At 51.1% G+C, this 14,964-nt stretch overlaps 1 protein-coding gene across 6 annotated transcripts in view; it reads right to left on the bottom strand.

Annotated features, from left to right (window-relative positions):
* The window catches only part of CASZ1 (castor zinc finger 1), a 193,268-nt gene that overhangs the window by 98,034 nt on the left and 80,270 nt on the right, over positions 1-14,964 (bottom strand). For 5 of the 6 annotated variants that reach the window (XM_072917497.1, XM_072917494.1, XM_072917496.1 and 2 more), the window contains one exon: positions 2,308-2,367. Coding sequence is in view for 1 of the 6 variants with exons in the window: in XM_072917495.1 (XP_072773596.1) it covers positions 2,282-2,285 (4 nt within the window). In the remaining 5 variants the exon portion in view is untranslated. Of the gene's footprint in view, positions 1-2,281; positions 2,368-14,964 lie in introns of all 6 variants that reach the window. The other variant, XM_072917495.1, reaches the window with a different exon arrangement.

Consider the following 14,964-nt stretch of genomic DNA (forward strand, 5'->3'; position numbering starts at 1 on the left):
CCAGCCAAGCCAAAGAGCGAGTTTGGAAGCTGACATTGATGGCAGGCACTGTGTGCTACCTCCCTATGTGAGGCCAGGCTAAATTTTGGGGGATAAACCCACTGCACATGAAAGCAGTGAGCTCACACCTGTGCAGGGAGGGCTGTCAGTTGTCTAGGACTAATCCAGAAATTACAGAACTGCTGTAGTTTTGGGCACAGCAAGTGAGGTATCACAGGCAAAGACAGAAATGTGGGCAAACGTCAGAGGAAGGCTGCTAGTAAACAGGAACAGGGAGCATGAGGAAATCAACCTCCAACCTGACCTTTAGAAGAGGGAAAAGGGAGAAATAAAACAGTGATTCATGTAACAGAGAGAAGTGGCAGCAGTGCCGGGCCTGAGACTGTGAGAAAGAAAAGTAACAGAAAGAAGAGAAGGGAGTGTGAGAAGTGTGTGATGGTGGGCACAGAGAGGGGCAGGATGAAAGCAAACGAATGGAGAAACGAGAGACCTGCGAGAAACAGAGAGAGGGAGGGCGGGAGGAAAAGGAGGAGAAAAGAGCAAGAATAGCCATGCAGCGAGGAGCACACGGGCGAGGCAGAGGGCTGTAACCAGGGTTGTGAAGCATGAAAAGGGAAGAATCTGCCTGTTCCTTTCAGCACTTGGAGCATGGCACTCAGTGGTGACCTACACTGTGCCTGGCTGTGATCACGTTTTCAGGGCCACTGCCTGCCGATCCCAAACAATGATGAGGAGCCTTTGAAGTCGGAGAAAGAAGCCGCAATGTGAACTGGGGACTGTTTTTCCCCCCTTTTTTTCCCCTCCATTTTTTTAAGGTCCGGGGAAAGAAGGGAGGAAAAGGAAGGCCTGAAGTGGTGGGGGAAGGTTGGGGGAGAGGTTGCAAGGACAGAACAGAGAGTTGCTCTCGGTGGGGTGCCCCGAAACGAGAGAGACAAAAAGAAAACAAACAGTTTATGAGTAGGGCACATGCTGCCTGTGTCTGCATGCCCCACACTGCTGGCCCCCCGTGCTCCAAGGGAGGCTTCTGTTCCCCAGCAATGATGGATGGATGCATAGGGCCATTCAGGCCTGCCATGTTACAGCAGCAGTATTTACATAACACTGGCCTTCCACCGGTCACCTCTGACACTGCCCAGCCCAGCCTGGGGCCCCCCTCCCACCCCAGCCAGCCTGGGCCCCTCAGACGCTGCTTGGACTCAGTCCATGTGCTCCCCAAAAGTGGGCATTGGGGGTCCCAGTGCAGGGATGCTCTAAGCACACACACCACAGGGAGTGCTCCTGGCACCTCTGAGTAATTTCTCACAGGGCAGAGCACTTCCCACCCTCCCCACAGCCTCTCCTGCCCTCACACCTGTCTTGGTGCCTGGGGATGGAGGGGAGCAATGCGAGGGGCCAGATGTGGTTGGTGATGCAGGGAGTACAGAGCAGAGACATGGGGAGAGAGTGGGAACTGTCTGGGTGACACACAAGGAACCAGGGGCCAGGAAGAGGAGCCAGGGACAGCAGGAACTGCCTTGGCATGGCAGGGACTTCTCAGTAACCATTATCTGAGGTGGCGTAGGGAGTGTCTTACCCAGCACATGGAGATAAGGCATTTAAGATACAGTATTATCTTCCATTTCCCTGGACTCTAGACCTCTAACTCTCACCAATCACAGACTAAGTCACCATCCAAGCTCTAGGAGACTGTGAAGCTGGGTTTTTTCTTCTATGACAGACCATGAGGGTCTAGGTAAAGGGAAAACCCAGGAAAGACCTGATTCTGCTGGACACATGGAAATGCTTCCACACTACCACCATGGTTCTGCAGTCTGAACAGATAAAAATGTGCCAGAAGAGGAGGAGAACCTCCACATCATCATCTGAGTTATGTGAACTGAACTCAGCAAAGTTCACAGTAGATGGAGACTGCATCCTATTCAGTCAAAGGACCTTATATCCATCTGCCCCATCACACATGCACGAAGATAAAGCAGTTCCCTTTCACCAAAATCCTTACACACATTTTTAGCTGTAAAGATAGAGGCAGTAGAGAAGATATTGAGGAAAACACTCAGTGACAAAACCAGGTGCCCAGAACAACTGCTGTACAAAGACAAAGCTGGGATTAGGACACACATATGCCATGTCTGCACTTGAACTTCTTCTGTTTCCATCTCTCTTCATGGGTAGCAACAGTCTAACCCCGGAAGGTCGAGTGCAGACATGGCCACGGTGAGCAGGCTGTAAGTGTGAGAGATGCACAGAGGAAAAGAGAACCCAGGAGGGCAGAGTGACATACCCATTGCAGTCTGAAGTCTCTCCTACCTTTCGGAGATTTCAAGGCCTCGTTTCTTGCCTCGTTTTTAGCTCTAAATTCACTTCATTCTGGAGTGAGAAAAGAAAGGATGCAGTTAACACAAAGGGCACACCTGAGTAAAAGCCAAGACTCACAAAAGCTGTGTAAGAACATGGTCCTGTTTGTATCTCACAGTGCCATGCACCCCATGGCACTTCTCTGTGAAAGAGCCTCCTACTGAGAGTTGGGAATAATTTCACATAGAAAGCAGCCATTACTGGCCTGAATTCTGCTCCCCAGGTACCAGAGACACACCTTGTGCTGGTCTGCTCTGTACTTTGCCCACACATCTAAGGTTGTGTTCTGCTCCATGTCAGATTTTCCCTTCCCAATCTTCATATTTCCTCTGCTAACCCCCCTTTCCCAGAGGCTTGCCTGTGTGCCAATGGTAAGGCCTCCCCTGCACACCTTGTGGGGCACAAGATGACAGGGTGCAGGACTGGTTCCCATCTCACTGAACCCCTTATCCACTCATCTGTGCATTTTCTGCCCAGGAGAATGCAGAGAGTGAGGACAAAGGAGAAAAGGGACAGGGGAAAAGAAGTCACAGCAAAATACATGAAAAGTAAATTGAATTATTTAAAACCATATGTTCCAAAAATGTGATAGAGCATAAAAGCCGTGCCATGAGACTTCTGGAGGGGGTTATTCTGTGCAAGCAGGATGGGAGGAGAGCTCACGGCTGGGGGAAGACTGCACTGCAGCCAGACCAGGTATTCCCTCTCCCAGAGCTGGGAGGTGGCCAGGAGCTTAGGGTGGCTTCCTGCACAGTGGCAAGGGTGCCTGGCCCATTCCTGTAGCCTCTGCTTTGCAGCCCTGCCAGAACAGCTCTCACAGCTGCCCAGGCGGCAGGAGAATGACAAACTGCCCCGAGGTCCTGCCCAGCGTGGCCGTGGTTGTGTGCAGGAGCCCCACGTGTCCATGCCACACACCGGCAGCGTGTGCCACGGCTCAGCCCCTCTGAGACCCTCTCGAGTCCCTTGCGGACAAAAGTGAGAGGGATTCAGGGGACTCTGTGCTGCTGCCATGGCTCACCCCTGTGTTCCAGGGCCCTGGCACTCTGCGCATGTGGACGGCCTCCTCCTGTCACTTATACTCTGCCACTGCCAAAGATAGATGCCACATGTTGGCTGGGACCCAGAGCAGGAAGGAGCTGGTGAGATATCCCAGATGGATGCATGGACAGGAGGACAGAGCCCCTCGGGTGAGGAAGATGCATAACCAGCCTGGCTCCTTCCTTTTGCACTCAAATCCTGATGCTAAAGAGGCTGAGGGCATGGCTGGAGTGACAGCTCCCTGATTTGAGGTGCTTCTCCCATCCTGGCACCCTCAGTCCTTCTGGCATCCCTTCTTTCACCTTCTCCTTCCCTTTGTTCGCCCTTTTTCCCTTGCTCTTTCCACTGCTTTCTCTGCCACTGTCACACTGTTTTTTCCTTCCCTCTCTTTTGTTCTCTCCCTCTTTCCCAAGCTCTCTGCCTGTAACTCTCTGCCTTCACTCCCTAACCCCTGTGCACGATCAATTCTTGGGATTGGGTTTTTAATTGTTTTTTTTTTTTACTCCTCTTCTTTTGGCCGCAGCTTATCAATGATGCAAGAGGAATAACGCCAATTTACTTAGAATGTGTAATCCCCAAATCAGATTGGGGGATTGTATGAGGCAATATGACCTTGCATATGTCTCCATTAAAGCCAGCCAGGCCTCCTCTTGTATTCTGTGTTCCCAGTACATATTTAGACAGATAACGCTAATTGTACTTGACATGTCCTCTTAAGGATGGACTCTTCCCTCCCCCAGCTCTGCTTCCCTGCCTGACAATGTGCCAGAGCTGCTCACTGGCAGCGTGGCATGGCACAGCACCTGTGGGAACGGCCGAGGGGGCGGCCGGCACGGCCCAGCCCCGCTGAGGCTGGCCAGCACTGCCATTCCGGGTGGGAATTGGGCTAGGGAGGACAGGGACCAGGGGGAGGGCTGCTGGGACACCTTTAATCTGAGATTACCCACTGTTACTGTGTCAGCTGGGGCTTCTCCAGGAAAAAGCCTTCAGACAAAGAGAGGAGACTTGCTCATCATGAACACCTTTGAAGTCTCCATCCTTTCCAGTGATGGGCTTCTACCCCACACCTCTTAGTTCCCACATCTGCTTTGGGTCAGTATTTGTATTTGGCTACTGGACCCCAGATGCAGCTTCTAGGGAACATCACTGGAAAATCATAAAGTCCTATAACAGTTTGGGTTGGAAGGGACCTTTAAAGGTCATATAGTCCAACTCCCCTGACACAGGCAGGGACACTTTACACTAGACTGGGTTGCTCCAAGCTCCATCCAACCTGGCCTTGAACACTTCCAGGGATGGTGCAGACACAGCTTCACTGAGCAATCTGTGCCAGGGTCTCACTATCTCACTACCCTCACCGTAACAATGTTCTTCCTTATATCCAGGCTAAATTGTGCCTCTTTTAGTTTAAAACCATCACCCTTTGTCCAATCACGATAGGCCCTGCTAAAAACTTTGTCCCCATCTTTCTTGTGAGCCCCCACAAAGAAGCACTGAAAGGCTGCCTCTTCCCTGTACCTGTTGTTCATCACTGCTCCAGAGCAGACATGCAGGATGCAGAAGGAGGAGGAGGAGGAGGGGAGCTTATTCCAAGGAAACCAATGGATCCAAACTCTTCGCCAAAGTGGACTCAGTTTTTTTTTTTCCCCTTGACACAACATCCTAATTCGACTTTTTCAGTATCTTTCCTTCAACAACCTTTTTTCCTTCCTCCCCTTCCTACCCGGCAACTGCGCATTTATTAATTCATGAGGCACTAATTAGTTCTTTGTTTAATTTTGTGTTAAACAGACTGACCGGAATGATAACGACTTGCAGCGTTGCATTACGGTCCCCAACCGCCCCTGTTTTCTGACAACAAGGGAGCGCAGTGAGACTGGCGTGATGAACCCCAATTCCCACTCCAGTTGCACTTCATTAAGTCAAAATGTGACAAGAAGCTTAGAGAGCAACTTTCAGATCGGATCGCACATAACAATTGGGCAGGAAACTTTCCAAGGGGGAAGCGCGAGAGGCACTCGCAGCGAAGGCTGGCACCGCCTGCAGTCCCCCGGCGGGCCTGCCTTAAAGGAGCCAGCTCAGGCTGTCCAGGCAGGACTCAGGGCATGTGCTGGCAGCAGCGAGTGCCACAGCAAGAAGAGGAAAGGAAGGGCAGCAAGACAAGCCACAGGCACAGCAGGGCAAGCCAGGAGGCATCATGCGCTCCCCTTGTTTCCTTTGCAATGATGGGTTGTGTTGGCAGCCTGTGGGATGGGTTGTGATGAGAACCTTGGAGCCCAGGTGGGATAATCCTTCATCGGGTCACTTCATCAGCTTTGAGGACATCTTCAGGCACCTTCAACTCAGTTTCCCCCCTGCAGCTCTACAGTGAAACAGCTGGTGACCCTCAGCTGCTCTGCAATTGTCAAGAACTATGCGATTATCATGGAGCCCCTAAATTGCAAAGGGAGAGGGTGAATCCTGGCACCCTCATTGCTAAAATCAGAAGGGAAGAGACAGCTCTGACAGTATGGAGAGGCATGGCCGCCCTCCTGGAGAGGAAGCTGTGCCTCCCTTCTACCTTGTGCAGTGCCTGACACTCCAGTGGCACTACCAAGTTTTGAAAAAGTCCTGATCAGTATAGCAAGAGCAGTAAATCTGATAGACTGCAAAACAAGCAGAGGAGGTGGTTCACTGAAGGGCAGTGAGATGCAAACAGGAAAGTGAAAAGGGTCTTAAAACACCACCTCAGAGGGAGTGGGGTATGAAAAAGAAAAGGAGACTACCCAAGTGCACAGAACATGGAAGTTTTACCACAAATCAAATATATCTTCTGCTATTGCAGAGACATCTGCGGTGGGAATAAACCAAGGCCACCTAAAAGTGAAATGGGCGGCAAGGTCTCAATGACTTTTCTAGCAAATATTTTTCCCACACTTCTCCTCATCCCTCTCCTTCCTCCCTCAGGACAGAAAAACTCATCCCCTAGCCTTGCTCTGCAGAGACCCAAAGCTCAGCTAAGGTCCAAAACACTGGCAAAGCAATGGGAGGGACTCTGAGAGTGTCATCAGGACTGGGAAGGGACACGAGAGCCGTGAGGGTGTGCACAGCCGTATGTCCTGGGCAGGGCAGGGACGGGGGCAGAGCAGGGAGCCCTGCAGCTGAAGCCTCTGAGCCCCACAGGAGACCTGCCGGCTCCAGCCTCTACATGCATTATCAGAGTTGTCACCTGAGTGAGCTATAATCGTACCAATCTTTGGGAAAGAGGCCAGGCTGCAGCAAGGTAGCACAGCATGGTGTTTGCCAGTACACTCACAGCTGAGCAACACGCAGATCCGAGAGCAGACGTGTTTGCGCTGCCTTCCATCTTTCATGAATCTGGAATGCAGCAGGGACCTCTCTGACTGACAAAAAGGCTGTTCCTCCATGACAGAAATCCCAGGAAGACAGAACATCCCTCTGATTTCACTTCTATATGTGCTTGGATCCCATAAAAAGGCATTTGTAGATATTAACACTCAGTTGGAGGGTTGGTGTCCAGTAAGGGCAAATCACCCATTTAACACCTGAAGCAAGGACAACTGAGAGTCCAGGATTCCTGGGGACAAGAAACATACCCTGCTGTCACCAGCCCAACAAACCTTCCTGGTTTTGCAGAGGGGTTGGAATATTCTGGCTGCTCTATAGATCCAGTTGAGCAGCCTCACCCAGCTATTGTCTCCTGCCAATCTTGGACTGCTCAGCTGAAAAGGCCTGGGTCGAAGGAGAGGGAAACTCATAATATTTCCCATTTCTCCCTTTTTTGGCTGCTATTACAAGGTAACACCAGCAGCACAGCACAAACCCGGTTGTAGGGCTACACAGCTGCCAGTGCTCCCAGCAAAGTTTTTTCCTGAAAATTCACAAGCATCCCAAATAGGTCATGGTCTGCCCCTTCTTCATAAAACAACACACTGAAATGTCCTAGACTCTATCCCCAATCCTCTTTAACTAGGAAAACTCTCCTCCCAGGATTATGGGCCCACTGCCCCCCTTCTTTTCCCCTCCATCTGGCTGGGAGCAGCCTGGGACCAAACGCTCTTCCCAGCCCTGGGAGAACCCTGCAGTTTCTCTCTCATAAAAAAGAAAAATGGGAGCTATAAAAAAGGCAAAGAAAAGAAAAGCAAAGCAAAGGGAAATCACTGCAAAGGAGGAAAAGAGCAAAGCCCCCCCTCTCTCTGCACCCTGTCCCCATTACCTGCCTTTAGCACTGGGTAGAGCCACCTGCTTTGCTGGGCTGGAGAGTCCCCTTGGCACAGGGAGATCCTGCCCTGCCTCCCACCCTGTGCCCTCTGCTCAAACCTGCTGAGCAGAGCCCAGCTCCATAAAGGTGATCATGCAAAAAGGAGGAGGAAAACTAGCACTGGGCAGTAGGAAAGGGACACAGAGCATTACAGAGGTAACCCTGCAGCTCAGTGCCTGCTGGACACTTTGGGAGTGCTGGAGCCAGGCAAGGGACAGAGGAGCAGGGACAGCATCCACTGCCAGTCCCAGTTTCCCAGCACAGATGGCACTAAGGACCAGGGAAGGCCCCGACCCCCACTCGCAGCACAACAGAGCAGGAGGGCAGTGCCAAGGGGGGATCCCAAGGAGTTCATCTCCTGCCACAGCGTCTGCAAAGCACAGCAGTCCCCAAACTTGGCATTCGGCAGCCCTGGGCTGGCTCCTGCTAATTTGCTGTCAGGCTGCCTAAGCAAACCAATTAAAGATAATCATTAATTATAAAAAAGAGAGAAAGCAAAAGACCCTGCACAAATGAAGAAGTGGAAAGGGTGTGGGGAAAAGAAGGACAGGAGGGAGAAGAGTGAGAGAAGAGAGCTTGAGAAAGGGGCTGGGGGTGAAGAAAAGGGTTTTAAAATCCAAGGTGCACAGCCTTAGACGGAATCAGCAGAAGGGTAAGTGGTTTCCTAGGGCAGGTTGAAGGAATCAGGGAGGACCCAAGGAAAAAGCGACAGTGCCCAGGACTGTGTGGCACATCTGAGCCACGGTGGGAGCTGGCACTGAGGCCGGCTTCACACTGCCTCCATGCCGGCCCAGCAGGAGCGCATGGAGAGCAGCATCTCCCACAAACCTGCTCCTCAACCACATCTACTCCCCTTCTGAGGGACGCCCGTGAGTGCGAGAACCAGGGTGAGCAGTGACAAACATCCTCTGCCAGGGCCAGAGCAGCGTGAGCCGCATGAGGCAGCGGTGGGCACCTGCCCGCCCTCAGGGACACCGAGAGGACGAGGGAAGCAGAGCGGGGCAGCGCGGGTGGGGAGGCACGGCCGGCGAGCGGGCCGGGGCAGCGCCGGGCGCTGTCCCTCCATGCCAGCGTTACCGGCTCTCCCTCAGCAAGCGCCTAGGACGGCGATGAAAAATGGGGCATTTATGAAAGGCCCTGATTATGCAGAGCGGCCTGGGGCCCTGCGCCGCCGCGGGCGCCCCGCGAGCTCGGGGCCGAGCAGCCGGCAGCTGTCGGCGCGGCCCCCGCCGCCGCCGCCCCCGCGCCTCCGTTTGTTCCCGGCCCCGCACACACGCCCGCTTCCCAACGCCCCTTTTGAAGAGCCTCAGGCCCACGTCGGGCTGGCGGATGGCGGAGAGGTGGGGGCAGTGCCATGGAAACGGGCTCTTTCCTGGGGAAACGCGTTCTCCCCATCCCCGGTGCCCCCTTTGAGGAGCTGTCAGGACCCTGAGTGAGTGTCACACGACCCAAGGACCAGGCGTGACCAAGCCTATTTTCTGCCTCAAATTTGATTGATTAAAAAACTTTTTAGGAAAACCATGTTAAAAGAAAAAAAAAAAAAAAGAAAAAAAAAAAAGAAAGAAAAAAAATTAAACAGAAAGGGACAAGGGGGTGGGGGGAAAGGGAAAGGCCTCAGTGCTGAGTTTCCCTGGCAATAGCACCAGGGGACAAGTGTCAAAAGCATATAAACAGCATAACCAGGCCAAAAATAAAGGTCAAAGGAAGCATGAAACTTAACACAACACTGATTAAGATAATGATGAAACAGGGGACCTTAGAAAAAAAATAAGTGTGACACACAGAAACATGCACACAGAAATGCTCCAAGCGATGGCCAAGAGACCTGGTACGTGGGAAGAGGTAACGGGGCTTGCTTGGCTCTGGAGGTACCTGGACAAGAGTGGAAATGGAGCAAAAGCCCAAGTGGAGGATTTGAGCAGCCTGGGCTATCCCCCCAGGCTGGCTGCTATAGGTTGAGCCTGCCAAACAACAACAAGCCCCAGAGCCAAGAGGTCCCTCCCATAACACAGACACTCTGTCCCAGCCAAGCCATGCTTGAATTTGCAACCAAATTCCTCAAAAGAGTTTCCCTGACACTGGGAGGAGAGCCCGAGTGTGTGTGAATCACAGAGGCCCTGCTGACACCAATGCTGGCTCAGAATCTGGCTCTTTGCCCTTAAGCAACTGGTATAAAAAGCCTCAGAGATGCCAAGAGGGGCGGATTCTGGTCAGACCTCCCTGCCACCTCCTCCCCCTTGCCGAGGCTAATTCTGCAGAAAGCCCAGAAAGGCTGAAGGACTCAGAAGGCAGGTCCAAGAATGTCATGCCCTTCGGCATTTCCCTACTCCATCTCCAAACCTTCAGGATGATCTCACATTTTTGGAGCCCAGCTCACAGCTGGCAATTTCCTGGGACTGGCTGTGTTACTCTCGCCAAGAGGTAGCAAAGAAACTGCAAATTGTTCACCAGCTTCTTCCTCTGTGTTTTTGGGACTTTAAAGCTTGTGCAATATAAAGTGCAGAAGCCCAAAAGGTTTTCCACTTCTTCTGTCCCACCTTCCCATTGGGAGTAACTCTCATCCCCTAGAAAATGTCCCCGTTCTGCCTTTTCTGGCATATCAGAGTCCTGGCAGAGTTGTCTCTGGGAATTCAGTGGGACAGGAATATGCCTGTCCTTCCTCGTCCCTTCCATTTAGCCTCCAGGGAGGCCTCTACATCTCACTCTTTTCCTTAGATTTGCCCAAGTCAAATTCTGATAGAATGCTGGACAGAAAAGGTTATTCTTTTTCCTGACAAATATCTTGGGGAAAATAAGTTTTTAGTTGAAATTTTTCTTCCATGTAGTCTTTATCATGAAGAAAAGCAAAGAAATGTTTTCACAAAAAGGCTGACAAAGTAGTACATGTATGTTTACCCCCACACATTCTGCATTTCACTTGGTCAGAAAGCTGTTTTCCATCAAATACATTTCAATGTAAATTTTCCAGCATCATATTCACGTGTCTCCACCCTCCTCCATCATTGATATTCACAGTCTTTTGTAAAGAACGATTCAATTAAACCACTGATGTTCCTCACTAGAGGAGCCTGAAAAATGAGAGGAACTCCCCAAAAGTAGTGCCAGGCCAGGCTTTGTTCAAATGTTCACCAAAAATGTGCAGGTTAGGAGGGGCTGGCCACCACAACCTCACACTTCCAGAAAAACTGCTATGGAAAAATACCTAAAATCACTGCTCTGATCCCTGACATTACTGGCTGAAAAATGGGATTTGAAAAATAATAATGGAAAACAAGGTCTTTTAATTTCATTTTTGAGCCATTATGGTTCATGCTTGCCTTCTCTCTTTTTTTTCCCTTGGTAATCAGAAGAGAGAGAAATGTGATTAAAAACTAAAAAAAATAAAAAGTCCCCCCAAACAAACAGTGAAAGCTGAGATTCTCATGGGTCCAGGAACTGGACCTGTGTCTATGGATTTGAAGGGAAAACACCAAATGCCCTCAAGCACAGGGTAAAAGGAAGGGTGGACAATTTTAGTTTTTAGTTAATGTTTTAACAAAATGTACAGAAAGATATCAAAGATACTTGAAAATGTATTCTTTAAAGGTATTTTGTAGTTTTCACCCTCCACATCTGATAACACTGATTTGACACCTGCTCAGATGTGTGCACAGCCCTGACATGGGGAAAGAAACTAGTGCTGAGGTCACATGTACAAAACTGCATTAAAGTTAAAATCCCCGTACTGACAGAGCTGGTTCTTTTCTACTTTTTGCACGGAAAACCAACCCCATCTCTCCAAACCAAGAGTGGAACTTTGAGATTTTCTGTCCAGATGTTGGATTGCTGTTCAGCAGTATGACAAGCACTTTTATCAAGATCTTTTTTTGCATTTTCCAATGAAAAAACAAACCACTCTGCATTCACAAAAGCTTTGTGAGCAAATATCTGTTTTACTTTATAATGTGCTTAAACTGATTTCTCTTGTTCAGAAAGAAAACAGAGCAACTTTTGCAATTAAACTGGAAAAGGGAGATGCCAGATCCGAAAATGACCTGGAGTGAAGGCACAGATGCTTTTCCAGCAACACACACTCCCTCCCCTCTTCTGGCAGCCTCAGCTCAGCAGAGGAGCGACCTTCCCTGGCTGCTGCTCTCTGAGGGTCCCTCTGGCACAGAGAACCCTGCCAGTGCCCACCATGTGCCACAGGGCTCCAGGCACCCTGGGGTGGGCTCGTAGGGAGCACACCCTGACACCCACGTGTCCCTGGACATGCAGGACCCAATAATCGCACACACCTTGCAAACATGTGCAGAGCACACAAAACTCCCTAGCCATGGCCAAGGAACTGTCAGGAGAACACCAGCAAAAGCTGCTTCTTGACAGCGAGTCATTTATATTTTAGCTTCGTTCCATTATCCTAACGAATCCTTCATCAGCAGATGCAATATTAACAGCAGAAAATCAGCTCATTACATCCGGGGGGATTTCATCAAGATGACAATCATATATGCAGCTACCAGAGCCTGGAGAGGACACAGCTCCTGTTACTTAGTTATCCTGGTTTCATCTTAGAGGCTTTTGCTTTTTTTTTTAGCTTTTTTGCAGGGACAGAGGTTGGTAGTTAAAGGGGAGGGTGTCCCAAACAAGCACCAGACCCCAGAGCTTTTAGGATGCTGGTCCACAGACAAATCCACTCAGCTGGGAAATGCTCCAGCCCATCCACAAGAGCATCAGATTTTTGAAAGGACAAACACCCCCTCACAAAATATGCACCCTCTGTAGGTCCAAGGGCATTTCTCTGTCAAGTTCTGACTCAAGGAAGTGGTTTGCATCCTACACAGCTCCTGCCTTGTGTCCAGAAACATCTGAAGTGGCTGTTCTGGTTCTGCTCCTGGCAGGACTCCCCCCTCCATGCTCCAAAAGGTCTCTCTCTGCAGTGTCCCCACAGGGATAAGACACATTTAGAGGGTCTGAGATTTTGTGATTAAATTCCCAGGCAAGGAACAGAAAAGTCAGTCTAGATGAGTTGAAGGTGAGGAGAATGGAGAGTTAAAGGATGAATTCAGAAGATTGTGGGGCTACTTTCCCTCCTGGCTTGCCTAGGGAGTACTAAACAACTGAGGCAGCCAGAGCAGGCTGTCAGGGCACCTTTAGGTTCTGCACTAGAATATATCTGAAATAATCCACAGACCATCTTGTGCAACATCAAGGTGAAAAAAACTTTGAGTCTTTGTTCTTCCCCCTTATACTCTTCATTTAAAATGAGGGAAACGGGCACACACATTTCAGGGTTACTGCTGTTTTCCACAGTCATTCCAGGCACTACAGGCCGAGAATTCCTGCAGCAAAAAGGCTGCCTGGGTGCCCTCTCCTCACCATCAGAGCAGCCAGAGGAGGGGCTGAGTGAGCTCCCCACGCCTGTCTGCAGCACCAGACACACCAGCAGCTCCCCAGGCAACCCAGCGTGGGGCATGGAGCCCTTACAGGGTTGCCAAAAAACCAACAACACTGCAAAGCTTATTCCTCACTGCCTGCACAGCTGGGGCCTGCCTACTACTGCCTGAAAATTACCTTCCTGCTCTGCCTCCCCTATTCCTCAACAACAGCAACCCAAGAAGTCCTTGGCAGCCCCAGTCTGAAGAGTCACTGCCTGCAGCTTCAGATCTCCCGGCATACTAAAGAGCTTTAATACCCACCCTAAGGTTCCGTGGAGGAACAAAAATCTCCTGCCCAGTTCTCACTCACATATGGTGGGTGCCTTTGCTACTACATGCAACAAAGCCTGGGGATTCCAGCTGGAGAGCAACCTGGCTTTCAGGACTTCCTCTCCATCAGGGGCTGAAGCTGGAAAGAGCAGTATGGAACTCAACACAGATCGCTCCTGGCAGGTCCTGGCTTCTGGACAAGCCTCTCTGCTCTCAGCCTCATCCACCCAACACAGCTAAAGGAAGGAGTTGAGCTCATCTCCCCCAACTCAGAGGGGGCTGGGGTGGGCATTTCACATTTCCCCAGCAGGGCTGGATTTCTGCACAGCAAGGAATATGTTCCTGGGATGTCAACTCCAATCTCTACTGCGCTCTGACAGATTTAAGCTCCAGTTTGTCCGACAACATCCCAAAGTGTAAGAAACTGGGGGCAGACTCTCTAATCAGGCTGTAGGACAAAGGCCTGGTCTGACCCTGTCACTTCCACTTACTCTTGCTGTCCATCTTGCTGCCCCCACCCTCTCGGCAGCCTCCCGGCCCACCCTGGGCTGCCCTCCCTTCCCTAACACAGCTGGGCTAATCCTGCTCCTCCCGCGTCCAGCACAAATCCTCCCCAGAGTAAACCAATCCTGGGAATTTTTATTAGATTATCAGCCTGCCAGCTCAGTGCTGGCTGGACTAATCCTAATCAGGACTGATTTCTATTAGCCAGCTTCAGGGAGGAGCTGTGCTATCCCAGCACCCCAGGCCAAGACTAGGGGAGCCTGAGGCCTTTTAGCCCATTCTATACAAATTTTCCTTTTAGAAAGGAACAAATTTTGCCCAGGACCATCAGCAAATGCAAAGTTTGCGTGTGGGCTGTGTGGGCAGCCATGGGGCAAACTTGTCATGACTGAACTGCAAGAGAAGCCAGCAGGGTCCAGGCTCCGCAGCCCCTCCAGCCCCAGCTCCCGGCTGGTGTGGCCAGTTAGTGCCACGTGGGAAGATGCACTGTGGCAGGGGACATGAGCCTGCCAGGCTGCAGGCTGAGCTGATGGGCTCATTTCAGACAAGAGGACAAGCAGCCACAGCTTGAGTGACCAGGACAGGGTTCTGAGTCAGTGAGGTCTCCATGCCCCATTACCCATGCCCAAAGCAATCTCCTCTCACCTCCTTCCCCATTCTATTAAAGCAAACTGTCGCTCAGGTATTTCCCTCCTAACCCCATCCCCTGGAACTGACCTGACTGAAAATGTTTGCTCTTTACCCAGGCTGGTGAAAGTTTTGCTGCTGACTTAACAGGATTTGAGACAAGCCACGAGGGCAGCTTGGGCAGGAGCTCAGGAGAAGAGTGCTGAGAAGAGCGGGGCTGTGTCCGTGCCTCTGTCCCTCTGTCCCTCTGTCCCTCTGTCCCTCTGTCCCTCTGTCCCTCTGTCCCTGTCCCACCCGGCGCTGTGCTAAAAGCACAGCTATTCCCGCAGCCCCCAGGGGACTCCACCGCACTGCTGAGCTCAGCCAGCTGCGATGCAGCCACAGCCACGCCGCGGCCGCACGGAGACATCACACAGGGAGCACTCGGGAAAGCCTCTCCTCCCAAGAGTGACCCTGGATCTTTAAAACCTTCCAGAGAAGAGGGGTCATTTA

The sequence above is a fragment of the Taeniopygia guttata genome, chromosome 21 (assembly GCF_048771995.1).
Source record: "Taeniopygia guttata chromosome 21, bTaeGut7.mat, whole genome shotgun sequence".
In the NCBI taxonomy this organism is placed as follows: domain Eukaryota; kingdom Metazoa; phylum Chordata; class Aves; order Passeriformes; family Estrildidae; genus Taeniopygia; species Taeniopygia guttata.